Genomic DNA, 25,636 nt, shown 5'->3' with positions numbered 1-25,636 from the left:
AATTTCTAGGTATAAATAGTCATAATGTCAATAATGACCTACTGATCATCTTAGTAACAACCATTATTCACTGAGAGTCTCCTATTGGCTTAGCTTGTGAACTTAGGAACTTATAAATTGAAAGTATTAGTCACTCAGTCGTGTCTGACTCTTCGTGACTCCATGGACTGTAGCCTGCCAGGCTCCTCTGTCCATGGAATTTTCCAGGCAAGAATACTGGAGTGGGTTGCTGTTGCCATTCTCTTCTCCTAGGAACTTACGGTAGGCAAAATAATTTCTATTCCCTCCAAAAATTTAATTCTTGGAACCTATGAATATGTCTCCTTACATAGAAAAGAGGCTTTAACCCATGCATCTATGCTCAGTTAATCTACAACAAAGGAGACAAGAATATACAAAGGAGAAAAGACAATCTCTTCAATACGAGGTGCTGGGAAAACTGGACAGTTACCTGTAAAAGAATGAAATTAGAAAATTCTCTAACACCATACACAAAAGGAAAATCAGAATGGATTAAAGACCTAAATACAAGAATGGATCCTATAAAACTCCTAGAGGAAAACATAGGGAGGACACTCTTAGAAACCACGGAAAGATCTTTTTAGATTTGTCTCCTAGGGTAATGGAAATAAAAACAGAAAATAAACAAGTGGGGGCTTCCCTGGCGAGGCAGTAGATAAGAATCCACCTGCCACTCAGGGCACACAAGTTCAATCTCTGGTCCAGGAAGATTTCAACTAAGCCATTTCAACATGGCATGTGGGATCTTAGTTCCTCACCCAGGGATTGAACCCATGCTCCCTGCATTGGAAGCATGGGGCCTTAAACACTGGATGGACAGGGAAATCTCCTATGCTATGTATATTATATAATAAAACATACACACACACCTAAACAAACAAAAACTCATCCAGGGTTCCTCGCGGCCCGCAAGCTAGTCTTGTGAATGAGCCCAGCCATTGTCACATCCCCACTCTGGCTCCGGGGAGGGGAGGCAGTGATGGGGAGCCCCAACAGGCCAGCAGCACACAGTGGAGGAAACTGGCTGGGACCCTCTGAGAGTAAAGTTCTTGAGCCCCGTTCATGCGTTATGTATGGGACATCCTCTGGGGACCAGGCCCAGGAGCACACACAATAGGGACACATAGAAGACATGGAACTTCTGCACACAGTAGGACTAGTCAAGGGGCAAAGACTGTGGGAACCTAGTATGGAAAGTGAGGGGTGCTAGAATGGGCATCTGTGATCCCCAGACAGGCACACAGCATGTGCAGGCCATGTGGTCCAGAGCCTGCACTGAGTGGGACTACAGGCCACTCCCACTGGGAGTGGGGGATGTTCAGCCCAAGGCTGGGAGCACTGGTCACTGAGACAAGCTCAAGGCTGTTTCCAGCGCCAGCCTCAGCCATCCTGAGCATAGAAAGTGGAGTGAGGTGCCCCCTGAACCCAAAGACGACATAAGGCCACTTCCAAGAGGGGAAGCTTTATTGGTGTGACTGATCGAGGGTCATCAGTGCAGTGCTGCCCCTTCCCCACGCCAGGGAGGGGGGACAGGCCAGTCCAGTGTGTGGACCCTGGGGGTCAAAGGGGACCCAAGGGGTCACAGGCATAGCAGCAGGCAGAGGGGGAGTGAGCCACCCCCACAGGGTTCACCCCTTGTCTAGCCCAAGGCGGGGACCCCTCTGGAGGTCCTCAGGTATCCGCAGCAGGGGTGGAGGGTTCCTGTGGCAGCCAGCGCCGGTGCCGGAGAATCGACTTCTCCTCCTCCTGTGGGGACAAGGGGTGGCCCCCCACGCCCTGCATGTGTCATCACACAGCCCAGGCCAGGGGGGCACGTCAGCAGAGTCTCCCCACTGCGCCGGCGGCGGGGAGGGGGGGCCTGGGTCACGCCCCTCTCACCATCTCCAAGGCAGTGCTGGGGCTTGCGCCCTCCGGAGAGCCCCCTTCGTCCCGTGAGCACTCGGGGCCCGCTTCCTCCTCGTACTCCGTCAGGCAGTCCGACTCCTCCCCTGGATGGCATGGGTGAAGTTGACACGGCTCAGGACCCCTCTGGCCACGCACACCGTCCCCACCCTCCTAGGTTGGCCCTCGGTCCCTCACCATCAGCACAGCCGTCGGAAACGGAAACGTAGCTCGTGGTGGGAGGCTCGATCCGGGACACTATTTCCGCCAAGTCGGTGAAGCCGGAGCTGGGGAAGGCGAGCACCTGCCGGGTGATGTGGATAAGGCTCTTGGCGATCATCTGAGGTGTGTGTGTTGGGGCGAGGGGGGCGGGGTCCAGAGGGAACTGGGGTTGGGGAAAATCTGTTGTCAGAGGGGCCCTGCCGATGGAGGAGGGCGCAAGCTTACGTCTGCGCGGCGGCTCTCGTTCAGGTCGGCAGACCGCCGGTCCGTGAGCATCTTTTCAATGATGTCGCCCCGGCTCCAGCCACTGAAGACGGTTGATCCATACTGGTAGCCCACATCCTGCAGGAAATGAAGGGGGCCTGGGGCCATGTGTGCAACCCCCAGAGTGTTCCTCTCTGCTTATCCCCACCCTGCCGGCCCCTCCCCTGGCCCCTCAGAAGCCTGCTGCTCTGTAGGAGCTGGCATTTGAGACTACCTAACGTCCAGAGTTGGGTGTACTTAGCACACTCACCCCCATGCCCTCGATCCTGTGCCCCTGCCAAATACTACTAATCCCTCTTAGCACATTTCTTTCCCCACTCAGGCCCACGGAGTGTGTCAATTGTCAAAGGACACAGGTGGCAGCGTGCAAGCTTATTTCAAGCTCTACAAATAAGAGTTAGTCGTTCAGTCATGTTCGACTGTTTCTGACCCCATGGACAGTAGCCCACCAGTCCCCACTGTCCATGAAATTCTCCAGGCAAGAATACTAGAGTGGGTAGCCATTCCCTTCTCCAGGGGTCTTCCTGACCCAGGAATGGAACCTGGGTCTCTGGCACTGTGGGCAGATTCTTTACCATCTGAACCACCAGGGAAGCCCTTGCAAATATGTGCGATACCCCTAAATATCACCATCTCCCATGCCCACTACAGACATCACTAATCCATCATGGCTTGCCTTCCCAGTGAGTCTGGAAAGGGCATCAGACATATTTTACTCAGCGCACTGGACAGGCAGCTACTGACGCTTTCTTTCTTCTCTTTTTGGCCGCACTATGTGGCAGGCAGGATCATAGTTCCCCAGCCAGGAATTGAACCCGCGCCCCCTGGAGCGGAAGCTCGGAATCTTAACCACTGGACAGGGGAAGTCCCCAGCTACTGATCATTCACTCTTGGCATGCACTATGATCCATTTTTCTGGACCAGTGGCACATTACACACTGCCATTCAGCGCATCACAAACCTGTAGCAGACATTACTAACTGACCGTGGTGCTTATTCCCACCAACACAGAAATGGTGTTAGAAATCTCTACACTGTGCTTCAGGCAGCGCAACTTGCCTGGTAGTTCATACATAGCGCATGTGCAGCCACGCCTCCTTGTGACACTCACTGTAGACATCACTAATTGATTACCGTTCTATTCCCCCCAGATCCCAAATAGAGCCCTAGACTATTTCCCCTTCTGTGGTTTGGGGCTTTCAGGAGTAAAGGCCTGCCAGCTCACCACACTGTCACCAGGAGGCTCTCACCAACTCACATAGATTTGGTCGAACTTCCCGAAGTCCATGGTCTTGAAGCAGTCGATGGGTGGGCGCAGGTACTCACAGTAGGAGCTGGACTTCACAACCTCCAGCTGTCTCACGCAGGACACGTAGGCCAGGCGAGACTGGATCTCTGCCATGTCTGGAACCTTGATCTTGTCTGCCCAGGGGTTCAGCCGCTTCCACAGAAGCCACCAGCCAGACAGGCTGTCCCCGTATGTGCTAAGGTCTGTCTCATCCTGGCTCCCCACGTCAATGGCGATGACTGTCTTGGCACCCATGCTGCGGGCGATGTCCGCTGTGGGGCCAGGGAGTCAGCTGGGGGCTCCCCACCAGTACCGGGGCAGGGAAGATCAACCCAGTCCCACAAACACCATCACTCACATGGTCATGCAAAAAAAACCATGTGAACGACATGCAGGGATGCAAAGGGGTATGTATGGGTGGACGTAGAGGCTGATGATGTGTGGGAAGTGGGGTTGGGTGTTGGCGCTTTGGGGTTTGGGGAACCAGGGCCAAGGGAATGGAGAAGTTGGAGTACAGGGACGAAATCACTGTGGAGAGAGACATGAAGTCAGATGCATGGGGAACAGAGACATGGAAGGAGAGTGACACAGAGAGAGAATACAGTAAGGACATCAGGAAAGAAAGGTGAAGGGGTCAGAGTCATGGAAACAGACAGAGGGTCCAAGATGCAGGGAGACAGGGGTGGAAGGAAACTGACAGGGAGATGTGGGAATAAAGACACCCAGAGAGAGATTCCCTGCTGGTCTAGTGGTTAAGAATCCAGCTTCCAATGCAAGGGACATGAGTTCGATCCCTGGTTAGGAAACTAAGATCCCACATGCTACAGGGCAACTAAGCCCTTGTGCCACAACTGGGGAAGCCCCATTGCAACTAGAGGAAGTCTAGATACCTCACCAAAGAGCCCACATACCACAAGGAAGACCCAGAGCAGCTAAAAACAAAAAAAGATGCCAGGAGGCAGAGCCAAGGGAAGAGAAACACAGGGGACCAGAGCCAGCAATAGAGACAGGTGGGAGAAAGAGACAGAGACGAGTGGCCAGAGATATGGAAGGAAAGAGAATCCAGGCAGAGTAAGAGACCTCAGACTGATGCAAGAAACAGAGAGCAAAGAGCTGGTTCAAGGAGATTCAGGGGAGCAGGATGGAAAGGGTAAAGTGTGGAGTGATGGCACAGTGTGTGTGGGGTGCTGTGGTCACAGTCTGTGTGCCCCAGTGAGGGTCCCTGTGTGGGTCTGGGGGTGCCTATGGACAGGTCCTATAGCCACACCCATTCCCCAAAGACACCTGAGTCTCCATCAGACTGCCTGTGTCCCTCACAAGTTTTTGTGTGTGCGTGCATGCAGTATGCACCCTTATCAGATATATGCAACTCTTGTCTGTATGTTTGTGAATACACCCACCTCTGGGTGGGGTATACCTCTGTACACACACCCAGTACCGTGTGTATTCCTTTCACCTGTCCCTAGATCAACGTCTTGTGTATGTTTCCTTGTGCGTCCACGCATGCCTGTCCACCAGAGTTTGTACACACCTGCTCATGTGAATGTGGTTGTGTGAGTGCATGTATCTATATGGGCTGCCTGTGCCAGAGTTGGCAAACCGTAAAAGGCCAGAGGAAAAATTATTTTGGCTTTTTAGGCCGAGTGGTCTCTGATGCAACTATTTGACTCTGCTGCACAGACACAGCCACAGACAAAAGGTAAATGACTGGAAGTGGCTGTGTGCCAATAAAACTTTATTTATAAAATCAGGCAGGGGGCCGAACTTGGTGTGCAAGTGAACTGTGTGGATCCCTGGCTTATGGGACCTCAAGCGTCTGTGTAGCCAGCATAGTTGTCTACTTGTGTTTGCACGCTTCTGTGTGTGTGGAATTTTAAGTTGCAAATGCCCCTGCCTCTTACCTGCATGCTTTAAGTCAACAGGTATGAGAGAAAGCTGGTGGTGGAGGCACCCCACCCATCTATGTGTGTACATGCGTGTCCAACACAGCACATGCGTGCATCCTACACATGCACATACTGGCTGTGAGCTCACCCGTGTGTCCGTGCAGGGGGACGAGCAGGTGGCTACTTGCCTGGCAGGTTGTTGATGTAGCCGCCATCCATGAGGAGATGCCCATCCTTGGGGTCACACAGCGGCGGCAGGTAGCCCGAGAGCGTCATGCTGGCACGCACGTATCGCCACAGGGAGCCTGCCCAGCGGGACACACAGACACAGACACGCACAGGCACACTCAGACGCACTCAGAGGCCTGGCCAGCCCCATGGGCTCGCTGACCTGGCACGTTGTTGACGAAGCACCCATCCACCAGCAGGTGCCCGTCCCTGGGGTCACAGAGCGGGGGCAGGTAGGGGCAGTAGGAGGCACTGGCCCGGACGTAGCGCCACACGCAGCCTGCAGGGACGGGGGGTGAGGGGGTGAGGCGCCCAACAAGTCTCCCGACCCCCCCCGCCCTCCCCAGGACAGACATACCTGGGGCCCTCTGGGGCATTAGTGGGTGACAGTTAGTGCTCAGCAATCAGGCCAGGAGGGATGGTCACTCATGTTAACAACTTGGCTGCCCCCCCAGCACCCATTCCCCAAACGGCCCCAGTGGTGGTGGTTGGGCCACCTGGGGGCACGCACCATCTTTGTGGACACGCATGGCCGAGGAGGTGATGTCCGTGGTCACGTTGAAGTATGGCAGCCACAGGTCCTGCAGGAACAGGGACTGCGATCCAGGAGGACTGGGGATGCCTATGGGGAGAGGTGGGGGTGGGGCGGGCATGGGGGAAGTATGCACCTCAATCTGCTTGTCCTGGAAGACACGGTGGATGCTGCGGTTGAAGGCTGACCCCGTGAACATGGAGGTGACGGGGTAGGTGAGGTCCAGTACCGGCTCCAGCACCGAAGTCATGCTCTAGGGGTGAGGGGCGAGCTGGGGTCAAACAGGAGTCACTTGGGGGTCACTGACTAGTAGGTCCCTAAGGGTCTTGATTGTTCTAGCTGGGAATTGGGGGCTAGGATCACTAGCTCGGAAGTCACAGGGGTCATCCAAGGTTCTGGAGGTTTAAGAATCGGATGGGCTTCACAGGATTAAGTCGGGGGGGTCAGGAGAAGTCCAGAAGCCCCTCTGAGGTTAGGTTTTTCAGGGTGCTCCTGGGGTGAGGGGACCCTTCCCCATCACCTTCCCACCCTCTCCCCGTAACGCACACCTTAGCCCACTCCCGGGCCCGCTGTTTAGTGCGGCTGGCGCTCCGCTCCTCAGCGTACAGGGCCCCGATGAAGGAGCCGATGGACGTGCCGCCCACCAGGTCAACGGGGACCCCCGCCTCCTCTAATGCCTTCAGCACCCCGATGTGTGAGCAGCCCCTGTACGGTGGAGCAGACTCAGTGACTTGCTGGGAATCCCCTAAGCCCCACCCCCAGGAATCTCCTCCAGTCTCCCCCACCCGCAAGGAATGTGTTGCTAGCCCAGTCCCTGTGGGATCTCGCTCAAGGAGTCAGCTCCACCCCTCAAGGCACCTGGTCCCACCCCTGGCGGCACTGACCACACCCCTCACCTGGCCCCGCCCCCACCCAGCACCAGGGCGATGGTGTTGCCTGTGAGCACCCGCGCCAGGCGGGAGAAGTCGCTGTGCCGGTCTGCGCGCCTCGAGAAAACCTTCTCGTAGAGCTCGTGCTGGTATGAGGGGAGAGAGACACGGTGCATAAGGATGGGGGGGGCGGTGTAGGAGGCACCCTCTGGACCTTCAACACACCGCCACGCCCCTCTGATCTCTAAGCCATGCCCCTCCATTAGCCACGCCTCCGAAGGGTTCGGCCAGTGGACCTGCGCCCCGCAGCACCCCTCACCAGCTTGGCCGGGCTGCGGCGTGAGAAGAGGCGGCGCGGACAGCGCAGATGCAGGTGTCCCGAGCACCAGCTGCGCATGTTGAGCCACTCCACAGTGCGCGTGGGGCCTGCGCCCTCCTCGCGGTGCAGCAGGACCAGCTGCTTGAGGGCCCGCACTGCCGTGTTCTCCAGCATCTGCTCCAGCTGCATGGGGGGGTGGGAGTGAGGAGGACAGAAGTCACTCTCACCAGTGGTTTCCTCCCCGCCCCCCACACCTGGCCCCCTGGGTTCCTGGTCACCTAGCCCCACTGGTAAAGGTGCACATGGCCCAGCACAGGCACCCAAGGGCCTGGGGCGGGATCCCACGGATGGGGGTCACTGTGCCTGGTCTCCAGACCTGGCCGAGTGTGGGCTCCTGGTCGCCCAGGCCCACGATGAGGATGCAGTCGGCCTGGCGCAGGCAGCGCACGGTCCAGGGTGTCAGCGATGTGTCTGTTTGGTAAAGCACGATGCGGTGCGTGTCCTCCTGCTGGGCCAGCCACCCTGACAGCCGGAATTCTTGGATGCTAGGGTGGGAGTGGGGAGGGTCATCTTGGGGCTGGTCAGGGGTCCCTGCCCTCAGAGACCATGTAGCTCCACTGCTGTGGGGATGTAGATGTGGACATCCAAGGCCTAGACATGACTGCGTCCTCTAGAGACCGATTTACCCCACTGTCTCCCCAGTGGCCAGAGGGATGGAGGCCCACGCTCCTTGTTTCACAGCCTAGAACTCAAATGAGACTGAAGGAATCCTACGTTCTGAGCTCATCCCTGTGCTCTCCGTCCCCATACCCCCAACACACACCTGTCCAGTGCAGAGGCCCCCAGGCGGGCCCGGATGATGTCACTGTTGAGGAGGAGCGTGGGGCCTGGAGATGGATGAGTGAGGAAGGGTGTTTAGGAACCTGGGCCAACAGAGGTGGGCCTCTCCCATAAGAGAATACCACCTACTTGGCTTACAGGGCCTTGTTCCAGCTCTACCCCCACCCTGACCCACCAAGGCATCTCCATTCCTTGATCAATGCCCCACCCACACGCGCCTTGCCCCACACAGACCAAAGGCCTGCCCTTGCCCATGACTGACCAATGGCTTGCAGAGCGTGCTGCAGCTCCAGCATGAAGGCCACCATGGGCACCTCGGCACACACGGGCAGCACTGCCACTGTTGACAGGTTGCTGGCAGGGTTGGTGAGTTCCGAGTGAGGGGGGACACCTAGTCCCGAGCCTGCTGAGACCCCAAAGGATGGTATTTGCTGTGCGGTCCTGTGTTTGGAAAGGTCAGCTCTCCCCCACCTTCTCAGAAATCCCTTCACCTTGTCCCTCAGCTGAGGCTTAGTGATGCTATACTGAAGGTCATGGTCTCACCGTCTGAGCCACTGTCCTTGATAAGATCTGGCTATCTGATCCTCAGTTTTGCCCCAATCTTCTCAGGGGGATCCATTACACAACTGTATAACCCTTTCTGTTTTCCACTCTGCCTACATGGACTTGATCTGTGCCCCTGCCCATTCTAACCTGGGCGGGGCGGCGGGGGCTGGTGGGGAGTCTCTATCCACTAAGAGGACTTGAACACAGAACTAGACTGAGATAAAGATGTTTCTGACCCACCTATTGCGTCTCACCTTCTCTGCATCCACCTTAGACTAAAACATCGACCCCAAGCAGCATGCCAGGCTTTCCTGTCTTTCACTATCTCCCAGAGTTTGCTCAGATTGTAACAATCTAAACAAGTTCAAATGCCTTTCTGGTTTCTACAAGACTTGCCCTAGCCCATTCCTCCCCCTCACTCACTTTTCCCCTTGAAGTGTTTCAACACCACCAAACCCTGTCGGAGTCCTGTCAGTATCTGGTCCCATCTCATTTATCAAGTCTCTGCTCACTGTCCTCAGAAAAGCCTGCCTCCTTAGGTTAGTCACGCCCCATCAAGACTCTCTTTTGTTTTCTACACAGTACCTTAACTGATGTACTCTTTCTTTGTATTTTAAAAACTGTTATCTTGCAAGCCAAGCCACAAACCCTTCTAGGGGCTTTGTCTGTCTTGTGTACTTTCCCACCACCCTGCAGGATGCCCAGCACACACTAGATGCTCACTAGAAACTCGGTCTTCCTGGCATCACAGAGAGGTTCTCAGGGGTCTGAGATTTTTAAAGTCCCTGCCCCCATAGCGGCCCCAGAATCACATCGAGTGTGGTCCTGCCAGCAGAGTGGGAGTGAAAGTGTACTTGGGCACAGAGTGTAGGACTAGGGGGAATGTCTGTCGGGGAAGACCCTGGGCGTAGGGATGGTTCCTTGCCAGGGCTCACCCTGGCCCCACCCCAGAGATCCAGGTGTCAGGGCTGACTGGGCAGAAGCCCCCAGGGGAAAAAGGAAAGTAGAGGTTGCCTAGGCTAGTCCAGGCATAACCGAAAACCTCGGGCCCATATTTCTGCACGCCTCGAATCTGACCACTTCCCAGTGTATCATAGCTGGGAAACTTCACCTCCCAGTATGCCCTGGAAGGGAACCACACCTCCCAGCATGCACTGAAACTGAGAAATACAACTCCCAGCATCCACCAGGACCAGGAACCACATCTCCCACCATGTTGGTAACCTATTGAATTCACTTCCCAATATACTCTAGGCCCCAAACACCACCCCACAAACTACACTTCCCAGCACACATTAGTCTAGGTATTCTTTTCCTAGTAGGTAGACTCCATCCTCCAGCCAGCTCTGACCCAGAACCAAGGTTGCCCCTAAGACCCGCAGCTCTCGTCATGACTGATGCTTTAGATTCCGCTAACATCCATCCTGCAAAGAGATCCAACCAGTCCATTCTAAAGGAGATCAGCCCTGGGTGTCCTTTGGAAGGAATGATGCTAAAGCTGAAACTCCAGTACTTTGGCCAACTCATGCGAAGAGTTGACTCATTGGAAAAGACCCTGATGCTGGGAGGGATTGGGGGAAGGAGGAGAAGGGGACGACAGAGGATGAGATGGCCGGATGGCATCACTGGCTCAATGCACATGAGTTTGGGTGAACTCCGGGAGTTGGTGATGGGACAGGGAGGCCTGGCGTGCTGCGATTCATGGGGTCGCAAAGAGTCGGACACGACTGAGCGACTGAACTGAACTGAACTGAACTGAACAAGCAGCCCTGGCTCCAGGGCTCCGTTTCCCGGAATGCCCAGGAACCCGAACTTCATCCCCCAGCACGCACCAGAACTCGGATTGCCATTTCCTGCTTCAAGCTCCACCCGGAGCAGGTTATACGCTGGACTCCACCTCCCAGCATGCCCTGGGCTCAAGGCTCCCTCCCCCAGCACGTTCTATGGCATTGGAGAACACCCCCCTAGTATTCCCGGGCGCTTGCAGGCTCCCACCTGGGAAGGGTCCTCGCAGCTGCTGCAAATTCCCCAGAATCTTCTGACTCAGCAGGTGGATGAGGCGCGTCACGACCTGGGGCGTTGGAGGCCGGGGGTCCAGTTAGACTGCAGAAGCAACTCTGCACCTTTTCCTCCTTGACCAGGGCGCCTGGGTCCGTTACCTGGGCCCCACCCCATGAGCCCCGCCCCGCACTTGGAGGCTTCAGCTCCTCCCCAGGGCTCCATCCGCACCAGAATCCCCGCCCCACCCATTAGGCCCCGCCTCCTAGGGCCACACCCCCACTCATCTGTCCCACCCCAATTGGAACAGCCCCCAGCCCAGCGAGCTGCACCTGCGGGTATCGACGTTTGATGTGGCCCAGGGTGCCCTCGGGGAGTTTGGCCAGCTCTGTGTCGCGCACCGCGTGCACCGTCGTGGCACGTGGCTGCCTTGTCAGCGCCTCCACCTAGGGGACCGCGCGTGACCAGGGCTGCATGAGCCAGGAGGCTGATAGGTAAGGGGAAGGCCGACTGTCGGTGCAGACAGAAGGCGGAACCAAGCCTCGCTATCCACCTCAGAGCTCGGGGAAAGACAGGCCAGGAGAGGGTTCCACACCAGGTGAGGGTCCCCCACTACGCTGATGAGGTTGCCCCCATCTCCCCGCCCCATGGAAAGCAGCTGGAGAAAGTGGAATACAGGAGGTTAGAGGCGGGTGGCGGGGGGGCGGGGCGCGTTTAGTGCCCCATCCTGTTGTCTGGGATGAAGTATATGTTGGGGGTGGGGGGAACCTGGACTGGGAGAGGTTAGAGGTCAATGAGTGGGGCCACGCTCACCACTCCTATGAGATCCCCGCGGCCGTACTCGCCCACCAGCTCTTTTTTGCCACTGCCCCTCTGAATGACACTCCGCAGCCGCCCGTTGAGCACGATGTAGGTGCAGTCTGAACGGTCGCCCTGCCTGGGGTGGGGGTGCGGGTGTCAGAGTAGGCAGGTAGGCAGGACCTGAAGGAAGAGGTAGGGGCGGGGGCTTCACCTGTACAGTGCGCGTCCTGCCTCCACTGCCGTCCAGTCGATGGCGAAGTCCATCTGGCGCACGAAGGGCGACATCCTGGCGGCCACAGTTTGTGCGGCGCTCAGCACCACGCTGGGCTGTGCACGCATGATCCTGCAGGCAAAGGGCGGGGGCGCATGGGCCGGGGGGCGCCCAGGAACAGCCGATAGGGAGTGTTGAGTTGGGTGATGGCCTCGAGGGTGGGACAGGAAGGGCTCAAACAGTGAAAACAGCTTTTCAAGTGCCGTTGAAAAGTGTGGAGGGTCAGAGGCATAGCCTCAGGCAGGGCAGAATGGAGTTGGTCAGGGGACCCCCTGAGTCACCCCCGCCCCATCATCGGGCCCAGGCAGTACTCGTAGAAGTTGGACTTGGAGATCCGCAGGAAGGTGCAGTCACGCTGGGCTCGAAGCGTGAAGATGAGGGGCTCGCCGGTGAGCACAGCCAGCTGTCCCACTAGCTCCCCAGGCTGTACCACGAACAGGCACACGTCCTCCGCCTTGTCGATCATGCGCTGGTACACATGCAGACTGCCCCAGAGCACGAAGTGCAGGCTCACATCCTGTGAGGGAGGGGCCAGGAGATGGGCACCCGGGTGACACCGCACCCACACCTCAGGTCTGTGCGCTCGGAAAAGGTTAAGGAAAGAAAAGCTGGAGGTAGTGAAGGCCTTCCATAGCACTGAGCTGAGCAGCACATGTATTTATATTCCCCTTCAGCACCCACAGCAGATGCTGCTAATAGATCACCCATTTCAGCCCAGATTAAGAGGCAGGAATTCAACAGGGCCAGCAAGAGGCTGGGAAGACTGGCTACATAGGAGCGTGGCTGAGCTTAGGTCCTTTTTGCTTGTGCTGGGCAACTGCATAGCTACATGGAAAGGAACAAAGTTGGAGTCTCACCTTTCATCATGTCAAAATGGATCAAAGACATGAATGTGAGAGCTGAAACTATACAACTCTAAGGAGAAAACACAGGAGTCAATCATGGCCACACTGGACCATGGACACAATGGAATCTTGGATATGATACTAAAAGCCCAAGTGACAAAGTGAAAAACAGATAAACTGGACTTCATCAAAGTTAAAAATTTTTGAGCTTCAAAGGGCACTATCAACTGAAAAGACAACCCACAGGCTAGGAGAAAATATTTACAAATCATCTATCTGCTAAGGGTCTGGTATTCAGAATATGTGAAGAATTTTTACAACTCCACACTAAAAAGACAAATAACTCAATTTTTAAAATGGGCAAAGGCTCCAAATAGATGTTTCTCCAAAGGTTATATGAATGGCTAGTGATCCTCCGAAGATGTTCAACATTACAAATCACTGCATGCTGCGTGCTAAGTCATGTCCTACTTTTTGCGACACTATGGACTGTAGCCTGCCAAGCTCCTGTCCATGGGATTCTCTAGGCAAGAATACTGGAGTGGGTTGCCATGCCCTGCTCCAGATCTTCCCAACCCAGAGACCGAACCCACATCTCTTATGTCTCCCGCATTGGCAGGCACTAGCATGCCTAGGAAGCCCCATGAATCATTAGTCAGTCAGTCAGTCAGTTCAGTCACTTAGTCAGCGACTAAGCGCTTACCTGCCTAAGTGGGCCCCGGAGGGAACACCGTGACTTCCCAGTTCAGTTCAGTTAAATTTAGTAGCTTAGTCGGGTCAGACTCTTTGTGACCCCATGAATCGCAGCACGCCAGGCCTCCCTGTCCATCACCAACTCCCGGAATTCACTCAACTCATGTCCATTAAGTCGGTGATGCCATCCAGCCATCTCATCCTCTGTCGTCCCCTTCTCCTCCTGCCCCCAATCCCTCCCAGCATCAGGGTCTTTACCAATGAGTCAACTCTTCGCATGAATCATTAGGGAAATGCAAATCACCACAAGGAGATGCCAGTAGGATGGCTAGAATCCAAAAGAGTCAGAGAGGTGTAGGAAACTGGGATCCTGTACACTGCTGGTGGAAATGTAAAACTGGGCAGCCACTGGGAAACAGTCCTCACAGAGTCAAAAACAGAGTTGCCATTGTGTTGTTGTGTGTGCACGCTCAGTCATATCTGACTCTTTGCAACCCCATGGACTGTAACCACTAGGCGCCTCTGTCCCTGGGATTTCCCAGGCAAGAATACTGGAGCGGGTTGCCATTTCCTTCTCCAGAGTTGCCATATGACCCAGCAACTCAACTCCTATGACACAATGAAAACATATCCACACAGACATGTGTACATAATGTTCATACCTGAATCATGCTATTATGCATATTAGCCAAAAGGTGGAAATAACTCAATGTCCATCAGCAGATGAACTGAGAAGCAAAAGGTGGCTCATTCCTATGATGGAACAGTATTCAGCTGTAATGGAATTAGGCACTGACACATGCTACAACATGGGTGACCCCGGAAAACATCACACTGAGGGAAAGAATCCCAGACACAAAGGGCCACATATTGTTTGATTCCATTTATATGAAATGTCCAGAACAGACAAATCTACAGAAACATAAGATCAGTAGTTGCTTAGGGCTGTGGCTCATTAGGAGGTGGGAGATCGATGGCTTTGGAGTATGGTGTTTCTCTTTAAGGTGATGTTCTAAAATTGACAGTGGTTACGGTTGCACAACTCTGAATATACTAAAAACCACTGAATTGTACTCTTTAAATGGGTGAACTGTATAATGTGTGAAGTACATCTCTAAAATTATCAGCAAAAAAAAAAAATCCCCTTTGGGGCGTTCTCTGGTGGTCTAGTGGTTAGTATTTGGCACTTTCACTACTGAAGCCAAAGTTCAATCCTTGGTCAGGGAACTGAGATCCCACAAGCTGACTGGTGCAAAAAAAAAACAACCAAAAACCTTTTGCTCTCAATTCCTGTGTTCCGCTCCAACCTTGTTGGTTTTCCTTTGTTTTCCAGATGGGACAGCTCCACCACAGGACATCTGCACAAACTGTACTCTCTGCCTAGAATGTTTTTTCCTCCCCCTTGCAACTAGTTAATTTCTCTTTGCTTTTCCTCCTTCACTGGAGGTCACTTCCTCAGAGACACTGCTCTGCCTAAATCAGACGCTGCAGGAGACCTATATGACTTAGCAACAATCTGTATCATCCTTTGAGTGAAAGGTCTATCTGTGAACTTCTGCTGGTGTTTCTTGACCCTACAGCAAGCCTCCTGCCGCTGCTGCTAAGTCACTTCAGTTGTGTCCCACTCTGTGCGACCCCACAGATGGCAGCCCACCAGGCTGCGCCGTCCCTGGGATTCTCCAGGCAAGAACACTGGAGCGGGTTGCCATTTCCTTCTCCAGTGCATGAAAGTGAAAGGTGAAAGTGAAGTCGCTCAGTTGTGTCCGACTCTTAGCGACCCCATGGACTGCAGCCTACCAGGCTCCTCTGTCCATGGGATTTGCCAGGCAAGAGTACTGGAGTGGCGTGCCACTGCCTTCTACAGACAGCAAATACCCCTTTCTCCTCTGGTTAGCCTGCCCAGCTGGACACCACTCTGTACCACCCTCTTAAATAAGGAACTGAAACTGCCTAGAGACAGAAACGTTCCTTCCTCATCCAGCGCACAAACCTGTACGACAGCCCACAAAGCCCTGATGAGCACCAAAACACTGCAAGAATCCTTGGGAGGGGTGGGGGACATACACACATGCCTTCCAAGACAGAATTCCCAGACTGGGTTTGGGATACAATGGTAGTGACTAGTATTAGGCTGCTATTCATCCTCAGATTGGGAAACATGCCCCGCCACCCCCCCAACCCCCCCCCCCCCCCCCCCCCCCACCCCACCCCTGTTTCTCAGAGCTTTGAATAAGCTAATGAGTTCACTGGGCACTTCCAAGAAGGACTAAATCAGCCCGCATTCCCCAAACCTGTTGCACTCAGATCCCTTGTGATAGAGGTGTTCTGTGACATATACTCTGGGAAATGTTTGTGGAAAGCAGGGTTTCCTCAATGTTGGCACTACTGACATGTTGGACTGGATAATTCTGTTGTGGGGGGCTGGCCTGTGCATTTTGCATCCCTGGTGTCTAGCCATTAGGTGACAGTACCACCCTCCCAAGCCAATCAAAAATGTCACCCTGTGGGACTTCCCTGGTGGTCCAGTGGTTAAGAATCCGCTTTGCAATGCAGGGGACACGGGTTGGATCTCTGGTTGGGGAACTAAGATCCTACATGCCGTGGAGCAACTGAGTCGGCACACCACAACTAAAGAGTCTGTCCATTGCAACAAAAGCTCCCACAGGACACAGGATGATCCTGTGTGCCACAACTAAGACCAGACACAGCCAGATAAATGAATAAGTAAATAAATAAAATCTAATCTCAAAAACACTCAAGAAAAGCTTAAAAGTCTCGACATGGCCAAATATCCCAGGGGGGTGGGCCAAACTGTGCGTCGTTTTGGGAGGGGGCACAGCAGACCAACTTTGTCCCTAACAACGTCCTGAAGACCCTGAGGAGCCTTGGATGGTTGCACACCAGGCTGATATGTTAGCAGGCTGGGCTGGGCTGGGCTGAGTTGAGCTCAGCAGAGGTTCTCAGATAAGCAGGGCCCAGGGGCCCCTGCAAGGGCCATGGTGTGACCACACTTCCTCAGCCAGGCCTCCAAGTACCTCGAACAGCTGGCACCAAACGTACTCTGCAGGAAGGAGCCCATTCTGCATTGAGCAGCTCAAAGTGACAATACAATCAAACTGATCATGTGATATAACAAATCAACTAGAATCTAATTAAAGTAAAAAGCACCATCACCCAGCCAGCTAACAGCTAGGCCATCCCCTCCTCCAAGCGCAGACCTCCCTCTCCTGAGCCTGGGGCGCTGCTGCAGTTTCAGCACTTAAGTCATGTCACCCTTACTGTCACCTTCCCACCAGTCACCACGCCTCCCTCTGACTGGTCACCCTTGCACAGACCCTAGCAGCTCAGAACTGAGTACTTCCTGCTTGATTCTCACAAGAGTTCCTGCAGGTAGTTATGAGCCGCACCCCCTCCCCACCATTCCACAGGTGGGAAAGATGAGAAGTTTCTATATGATTCACCCAAGGTCACCCAAGGGCTGCAAGTCTGGTTTCCTCTCTAACCCTCCTCCCCTGTGCTCCCCAGCTGTGATGTCACAAAAGGGCCTCAGTTTCCCCGTCTGGAGAATGGGCAGATTAGTGGGCTACGGTTTCCTCCACCTCCTGCGTGTCATCAAGGGACAATGAAATCCAGCTCGTGGGGCTCGTGGAGCTGGTTCTAGGCCTCCAGGCCAAATTCACACCGGCACCCATTTAGTGAGCCCCACCCCTCCCCCATCCCAGCAGGAATCTAGGATAAGAAACAGAGTATCAGAATATGTTGTAGATTTCGAAGGTCAGAAAAATGGAGGTTGCAGGAATGGCTAAGGGCAGGGAAGAGAGATCTTGGGGTGGGGGTCCTGGTGTAAAAGGTTCAAGTTTGGAGGGGAAAGGTCAATAGGTCCACAGGACATGGGGAGGGAGGGCTGGGGGTCAGAATCATAGGATCCAAAGGTCAGGGGTTGGAAATCACGGACTGAGGTCTACATGTAAGGTGAAAAGGCAAGGATCAGAGATCAGAGAAGGGGAGAGAGAGGTCTCGAGTCAGAGCTGCAGAGTCAGAGGTCAAGGGTCAGACTCACCTGGTCCCCCTGGCGGGCGATGATGGTGCCAGCTTTGGCGTGATGTAGCAGAACTCGACTATTCAGAAGGGTGGGGTCCTGGGGAGGAAGGATAGGGGCTTGAGACGGCCCAGCTACGCCTACCACCCCCCTTACCTGGTCCCCTAGACGCCCTGGGCTGCCCACCTCAATCTGCATCAGCTTGGCCAGCTCCTGTTTTGCTGCCTCAAAGATGCTGCTTGTCTGGCGGCCCTGGTAGGGCCCGAAGGGGCAGCTGCCGGGGGCCGACTCGTCCTCACAGTAGCTGTACTCACAGGCACCTGCTGGCTGCTCCCGGGCCTCCTGACTGGGAGTCTGTGGGGCAGGGGCTATGACCTCCATGCTCCCCCTCAACCTTCCTCCTTGGGAGACTCCACCTGTGGCTAGGCCAGGGCTCCAGGAGGGGATTGGAGTCAGGAGGCAGGGGCAGGGGAAGAGGGCAAGGCCTTACCCGAGCTGAAGCTGCCTGGAACCCCCCTGAGGCCTCTTCTTGCAGGGACACAGAGATCCGGCCCCGTTCATATGCCATGTCGAAGTCTGAGCGGGGGCCACCCTGCAAGCCTGCGGTGGATGAGGGGCAATAAATGCAATAAAGGTGAGAGTAACCATAGTGGGAATCTAAGCAAACACTATCTACATAACGTTATCCCAGGCAGCAGCCGGAAAGACATGGGCTAATCCATTGCCTCTCTCTCTCCCTTGCAACGCTTCTCACTACAGTGGGGAGAGCACCATCTCAACAAGGACCCACAGTGAAAAAAGACATGAGAAATGCTCCCAATATTCCTATTTCGTGGATGAGAAAAATCAAGACTGGGAGGCAGGTGGACTTCCCTGGTGACCAAGTGGTTAAGAAGCCTCCTGCCAATGCAGGGGGCACCTGTACTATTCCTGGTCCAGGAAGATCCCACACGCCTCCGAGTAACTAAGCCCAGGCACCACGACTACTGAGTGCACACTCCAGAGCCCATGCTTCGCAATAAGAGACGCCACTGCATGAGAAGCCCGTGCGCCACAATGAAGAGTAGCCCCCGTGCACAGCAATGAAGGCCCACTGCAGGCAAAAGTAAATAAGTGATATTTGATAGCCTCTCCCAGCTCCACCTGGTGCCCCAGACCTGAGATATCCACTGGCATGGAGATGCAGCGACTCAGCAAGGGGGCTGAGGAGGTTTCCAGGGATGTGGGCTTCACTGGGTCCCCTGGAGGAGACATATATTTAGGCTCTGGCCCCTTGGAGCCCCAAGGTCTACAGCTAGAATCAGGGGGTGAGGAACTGAAGGGAGCTTGAGGAGGGGTCAGCTCAGAGTTCCGGGGGACTGGGGGACTACAAAAAGCAATTCCAATGGGCCCATGTGACTGAGGCCAGGGGTTCTGGGGGACCAGGCAGGAGGCAGACCTGGAGACCTAGTTGAAAGGGCTCTTGGGGGGCTGAGGGCTTCCGTGGTGGCTCAGATGGTAAAGAATCTCCCTACAATGCAGGAGACCTGGGTTCGATCCCTGGGTCGGGAAGATCCCCTGGAGAAGGAAACGGCTACCCACTCCAGTATTCTTGCCTGGAGAATTCCATGGACAGAGGAGCCTGGTAGGCCATAGTCCATGAAATCACAAGGAGTCAGACATGACTAAAGCGACCAACACTTTCACTTTTGGGGGGCTGGGCAGGTCAGTTGGGAGTCCCTGAGGAACTGAGACAGGCACTGAGGGGCAGAGGCTGGGTCAACCTGAGCTCTTGGGGGCCAGGCAGCAGTCACCTTGGGTACCTCCAGTCCCGGGCAGTGGGGCCCCAGTGGGGTCAGACGGCCGGCCAGGGGTCTCCCTCAGCTCCTCTGAGGCCGCAGTGCCGACCATCCGCTTGGAGCCACGCACTGGGCTGGTGCGGGGTGGGAGGCCCGGGCTAGGGAAGAGGCGCAGTGGCTGGATCTCCTAGGGGCAGAGGGCATCCTTGTGGCATGTCCGGGGGAGGCAGGTGTCACTCACCTCTCCGGCCCCTGGTGCTCTGCAGGCAACTCACGTGGCTGAAGAGCTCATTGGTCAGTCCCAAGTAGTTGTGAAGCGCCAGGAAAGTGACCCGCTGCAGCCTCACCATGATGATCTTTGGGGGCGTGGTCGGCAGAGGAGGGGGCCAAGGAGAAAGAGGGTGAGCCCTGGGAGAAAGTGGGGACCTAGCACTCGGGGGTGGGGCCATGGATGGGGGGAAGGAGACAGAGCTACGGTCAGAGGTCAAGATCAGAGCAAGAAGGGGCTGGGCAGGGCCACAGGAGCCAGGGAGAAACCCACAATCAGGTGGCAGAAGCCTGGGAAGATGAGGTGGAGGCGGCTCCGAGGAGGAGCTGGTGAGGTCTGGCTGCTCAGAGTTGATAAGCCCATCGTGAGCGCCTCTTGGCAGCTGGGTCCCAGCCCCCAGGAGCCTGTGACGGGCGGGGGTCATGGAAGGAAGTGAACCGCCCACTCACCTGCACCACCCGCACCAGGCTCTCGGGGTACTTGGTGAATACTGCTGAGAAGGCCTCGACTGGCAGCCGCAGCACCGTGGAGTCTCGGGCTGCCCGGGCAGACACAGTACGCTGGGGGTGCTGGTGGCCCTGGGGGCACAGGGGGCACAAGGAGAGTCAAGGTCGGGGTGGTGAGAGCCCTCTGCCTGCTTCCCCTGGCCCCTTCCCAATGCCATTCCTTGAGGGACTCCTGGAAACATCAGAAACCCATCAGAGATGGGGGCTCTTGGGGTGACCCTCTCCTACCCAGTCCGGTGGGTGTGGCCTCCTACTGTCCCCACACCCCTCCGTACTGGTGACTCACAGTGATGACATCCAGTATGCTCAGGAGGCTGTTGACACTGTCCCCAGGAACCACTTCCTTCACCACACACTCCTTCCCGTCCTGAGACACACAAAGTGGGGTGGGCACTGACCAGTGTTGCCCTTACCCTGCTGACCCGCATCTTGCCCCCCTGACCAAGCCACTAGCCCCCATTCTCATGTAGCCTGGTGATCGCTGACATCCTGACCCCAAGAACCTTCTGACCAGCATCACTAACTAGCCAGTGACTGTGCTGACCACCCCAGACGCCCCTGGGCATCCTTTCCTGACTCCTGCCTGTACATCTCATAAGGACCACCAACCTGGGGAGTTCCATGGTGGTCTAATGGCTAAGGTTTGGTGCTTTCACTGCCACGGCCTGGATTTGATCCCTGGTCAGGGAACTGAGATTCTGCAAGCCATGCAGCACGGCCCAAATTAAAAAAAAAGACCACCAACCCTGCTGACCAAAACCACTGCCTGTCCCGTGTCTGTGGCACCCCTGCTTGTCCTGCCGCCCACCTCGTTGCCCTGCAGATCCCCCAGGGTGGCATACTCACAGGCCCCGGCAGACAGAGCTCCAGGAGTCCGTCCTGTACCACATAGATGCTTGCGTCCGGCTGGCCAGGTCGGAAGACGTAGTCTCCCTGACCGAGCCGCTGGAAGACCATGTGGCGGCAGAGCTCCAGGAAGAGTGGCTTCTCAAAGTGGCCCAGCACCCTGGACAGGGACAGCGGGGACATGGAGATATGCAGAGGTCAGGTCAGTCCCAGCTCTGCAACGCCCCTGCCTGTACCCTGACACTGACCGGACATTCTTGAGCATGTAGAGCACCTCGGAGGGCAGGTGGGAGTTGGCCAGGTCGCCCTCGGTCAGGTCAGCCTCCAGCACAGCAGGCGGGGGCTCCTTCCGCTGCAGCGTGGGCGCCTCTTTCTGGATGCGCAGGATCCTAGTGGGAGGAGAGGGGGATGGGGGCAGTGGGGAGCAGGAAGAAGGCTCAGGCAGACCTCAGATCCTTCTGTCCCCACAGAGCCCTTCCTGGGGTCCTTAGAGCAGGGGTCAGCAAACTCTGGCCCACTGGCCAAATCAGGCCAGCCACCTCCTTTTGTCCATAAAGTTTTATTGGCACACAGCTACATTCATTCATTTACACATATCTGTGACTGCTTTAAGGATGCAATAGCAGGATTGAGTCATTACATTACCGTTGTATGCAGCCTGCGAAGCCTAAGATGTGGCCCATAAAAGAAGAAACTTGCTGACCCCTAATGTAAAACTCTGAGGTCACCCTCCACTAGTCACAGGCTTCCTAGATGGAACCTCTCATTGGGCAGACTCCTGATATAGCTTCCAAGATACGAGGAGACCCCAGCAAAAGCGTCTATGTTCATCATGGCACCCCAGATATAGTCTATCAACCAGCAATCACAGACTAGACTCCTGATACAGCCTCCCTCATGAAGGCAGACCCCTGGGGTAGCTTCTGTTATATCAGAAGACCCCAGATGCAGCCTCTCTGGTCTTTATAACAATCCCTCAGATAGCCCTTCCTCCCAAGCCTCAGACAGCCCTGAGAGAGCCCCTTGGATGGCTACAGAGGCTCTTGAGATAGCTCTGGTCACAGACAGAGAATCCAGATACAGCTCCTCTGCTGATCATGGACCTCAGACAGCTCTTCCCCGCAAGGCATAGTTATTACTGAGACAGTCCTTCCACTAGTCACAAAATGCTCAAGATAGACCCTCTAGAATGAGCTCAAACTGAGTTAAACTCCACAGAGCAGAGGAATCGCACAATGGTTCCCCTTCTGATCAGGAAGATCCTTGGGCTAGCCCTTATCCAGGTCACAGAGAACTGAGATAGCCCTTTGAAGGTCATGGTGACATCAGGGTAGCTCCTCAAGGCTGTGCAGCCAATGAGACTGCCCCCTAGGAGTTGGACAGACCCTCAACTCATTGTGGAAGACCTAGAGACAGCCCTTCTGCTCAAGTCATAGAAAGTCATGGGAGAGCACACCTACTGGCATAGTGCCTCAGTGTGCAGAAACACTTGAGGCAGACCTTCATGTAGACCCTACCATTGTCAGGAGACCCCACAGCCAGCTCTCAGCTTAGATCTCTGGGAGAGCCTTGCTCAGAAACCCCAAGGTAGCCCTTTTATGATGACATGTCCTGAGATGTCCTTCCTGTCTCTAGCGTGAAAAGATTCCTGAGACGACTCCTAGGGAACAGAAATCCCTGACGCAGTCTTCTTGTAGTAAAAGAACTGCAACGAAGGTGACACAGAGAGATGCTTTCTGATGTAGAGGAACTGCTACATCAGTAGCAGAGGGACTGTAACCCTCCGGGGAACAAATGGTAGAGACAGCCCCTCCAGCAGGTCCCAGAAACACCCTGGAGTGCCCTGGAATAAACCCTCTCACGTGGGGAGATTTGACCAAGGCAAGACATCCAAGGTAGCATTGTGGTTGTTTAGTTGCTAAGTTGTCTCTGACTCTTTGTGACCCCATGGATTGTAGCCTGCCAGGTTCCTCTGTTCACGGGATTTTCCAGGCAAGAATACTGGAGTAGGTTGCCATTTCCTTCTCCAGGGGATCTCCTAACTCAAGGATCAAACGCACATCTCCTGCATTGGCAAGGTGGATTCTTTACCACTGAGACACCAAAGCCAGAGGTAGTAACTGGGGATTAAATAACTCACAGATACTTCTGTAGTAGAGAAACATCACTGAGAGAGCCCTCAAGGAACAGAAACAGCCTGTCTGGTAGGCGGGAGCTCTGAAACAGTCCCACAGACGTGGAAAGACTCCTGAGACACAGTCCATGGGGTTCAAAGAAGCCTGAGACACGCTTCGGTGTGCGCTGATCACTCAAAAAGCCCTGAACATAGCCCCGGGTACACCTAGCACAGCCTTACTTCTTGGCAATGTTGAGCATCTTAAGTTTCTTCTTCATGCGCGGGCGGGAAGTGGTGGAGACGGAGGCATCCACTAAGGAAGAAGTGGATTGTGACACCTGGGAGAATTAAGGGGGGTGGGGGTGAGAGGCATGCATCCACTGTCAGTTCAGACCCTAGGGAGGCGGGGGCAAATCCAAGGCCCTTAATCAAGGAGGGCGGCGGGCTTACTAAGAAGTATAACTAGGGAAAGGACAGGGCCTCTGTGTGGCCAAAAGGCCGCCCCAGAGGGTCCCAGACTTACCTTCCGCATAATCTTCCGGCCATAGAAAAGCACTTTGTCTCTCTTCCGGAATCGGTAACGGGGGCCGTCCGGGGCTGGGGTTTCTGGGGATAGTAAGTGCGGAGAGGCGCATTCTGAGCTATACGCATACTCCGCACGGCGAGAGATGGGGACGCTGCGTGCGGGCTCCAGCACATCCCATCTCTACTGACTCAGGGGCCCAGACATTTCATCTTCCCATCCCTCGGCAGCCCCCAAAGGCCCTCCAGGTCCTCACTCGGCACTCGAAGCCTCCGCACCAGCAGCAGGATAAGCACGGCCGTGACCAGAACCGCGACTCCAGCCCCGATCATCATGCCCAGCACCTGCGGGACGAACGGCACGGGCTGCGCATCGCATACCGGCCCCGCCAAGCCTTCCCCGGGGGCCGGGACGCCTGGGACTCCATCCAACGGAGCCAGGTCCGCCCCGGAGATCACAGTCGGCTCGGCCCTCGACGTCCCCATCTGCAAAATGGGCCAGCGCGGCTCCCTCCCCGGGGGAGTCAACTCTTTCTGGAGGGTCGGCGGCACGCAGTGCACGCCGGGAAACGTAGTTCAGCCTGAACAGACGCAGCCTAGTTATCGCGGGACCGCGATGATGCGCGCTAAGCACGTCGGGAATCGTAGTCCCCGCGGCGGCTCACACCTTCCAACCCTTACCATTCCGGTTTGCAGCGGAGCGTCCATCCGTTTCTTCAGGCAGGGCTGCACGGCTGGCACTCCTGGGGAATGAGAAGCCGGAACACCCCGGGCAAGTCGTCACTCTGGGTCCGCCCCTCCCCTGCAGCAAGCCCTGCCCTCTTCTTACCCTTACTGCCGGGAGGTTTCTCTGCCGGCTTGGGGACGCCTGGAGGGTGGGGCAAATTGAGTTCGGGGCCCGAGCTAGGGAGTGAGGTAGGTCCCTGGGTCCCCACCAGGGTCTCCTTCCTTACTCATCAGGCCGGCCTGACGCCCCACTCGTCCAGCCCCACCCTGGGGCTAAAGGGCAGCCGGTCGGACACCTACTATCAGCAGCTAGAGAACAGGTTCCCCAAGGGACACGGTTTTCTCCAGCAGGTGGCCCCCTCTGCAGGATTAATCCTGATCTGATCCCTAGGCCGCACCCCTGCACCTTCTGCGAACACTAGATACCGCACCCCAGGGAAACCGGGCCCGAGTTATGGGGCTGGGGAGATGCCTGGCTCCCACCGGAATGCTGCCAGGAGCGCCTTCACAAGGAGTCGTGATGCAATGCCGAGGTGTCAGTAGCATCCTGGGATGCTCGGAGTGGGGTGGGCTCGCAAAGTGTTACTGGTTGATGCTGGAGATTTACTGTCACGTAATAGTAAAATTTAGGGGTTTTCTGATGGTGCGGAGCATCCCTGGGACTCGGGGAACGAGGCTGGGACCATTGCTGGGAGACGTAACCAGGGACCCTGGAGTTACCAGGGGTCAATAGAAAGTTATCGAGAGATTGCGAGGCATATAAGACTATTACTGGGAAAATCGGAACTGGTTGGGCACATCCCTGGAGTCGTTGGAGCTTGATAATGAAGAATGCTGGAATATCAGTGACTTTCCTGGGAAGCTGAGACAGTTTTGGCAACCTCAGAGTATTAATGGAAATCTGGGGGAGTCACTGGGCCCTTGAGACCGTACCTGGAAAATTCACAGGGGATTGGTCTCCTCCCACCCGAGGATGCACCTGGCTACCGGTGCGAAAACACCTGCCGGGAGCTGGGGGACCGGGGTAAGAGTCGGGAAGTCTAGAGCTTCCGGGAATAGACAGAAGACAGATCTTAGGAAAGCCGAGGGCTCGCTAACAACCCGCGAGAGGATGTCCCTGCAGGTGCCAAGGAAACCCGGACTCACCCAGGAGCCGCAGCTGGGGTCCACCCTTCGCCAACTCCGTTAGCGTTCCGCCCAGCGACGCAAACGCGGCCCCTTTAAATTATTCATCGCAGGGCGCGCAGCAGCCCCGCCCCCCGCCATGCTTGGAAGGTCGCGCGGAGTACGGCGACGCTTTAAAGGGACCCACGACCAGTTGGCGCAGGGGA

The 25,636-nt window shown here is 55.5% G+C and overlaps 1 protein-coding gene across 12 annotated transcripts; it reads right to left on the bottom strand.

Annotated features, from left to right (window-relative positions):
* Nucleotides 1-1,467: 1,467 nt before the first annotated feature.
* Nucleotides 1,468-25,500, bottom strand: PNPLA6 (patatin like phospholipase domain containing 6). 12 transcript variants are annotated; one of them, XM_042249990.2, is made up of 34 exons: nt 24,409-25,500; nt 24,261-24,322; nt 23,837-23,924; nt 23,581-23,663; nt 23,298-23,395; nt 21,190-21,330; nt 20,942-21,101; nt 20,382-20,462; nt 20,039-20,167; nt 19,597-19,677; nt 19,337-19,508; nt 18,701-18,784; nt 18,034-18,143; nt 17,730-17,897; nt 17,565-17,642; nt 12,278-12,483; nt 11,907-12,038; nt 11,708-11,831; nt 11,227-11,340; nt 10,892-10,967; nt 8,613-8,756; nt 8,334-8,397; nt 7,887-8,055; nt 7,511-7,693; nt 7,219-7,337; nt 6,871-7,027; nt 6,459-6,575; nt 6,302-6,371; nt 5,751-5,867; nt 3,647-3,948; nt 2,350-2,466; nt 2,101-2,206; nt 1,900-2,009; nt 1,468-1,797 (listed from the first exon to the last, which is right to left on the bottom strand). In XM_042249990.2, exons 2-34 carry the CDS (start codon nt 24,285-24,287, stop codon nt 1,693-1,695), a joined length of 4,032 nt encoding a protein of 1,343 aa, XP_042105924.1. In that variant the 5' UTR covers nt 24,288-24,322; nt 24,409-25,500; the 3' UTR covers nt 1,468-1,692. The 12 variants fall into 12 exon arrangements, with proteins under 12 accessions (XP_042105924.1, XP_027825512.1, XP_027825515.1 ...); XM_027969711.3 differs by having other exon boundaries at nt 25,452-25,500; XM_027969714.3 differs by having other exon boundaries at nt 1,468-1,767; nt 25,452-25,500.
* Nucleotides 25,501-25,636: the final 136 nt, after the last annotated feature.

Source organism: Ovis aries, chromosome 5 (genome assembly GCF_016772045.2).
Source record: "Ovis aries strain OAR_USU_Benz2616 breed Rambouillet chromosome 5, ARS-UI_Ramb_v3.0, whole genome shotgun sequence".
Lineage (NCBI taxonomy): Eukaryota > Metazoa > Chordata > Mammalia > Artiodactyla > Bovidae > Ovis > Ovis aries.
Note: the sequence above shows the minus strand (reverse complement) of the source record. Positions and strands in the feature narration are given on the sequence as shown.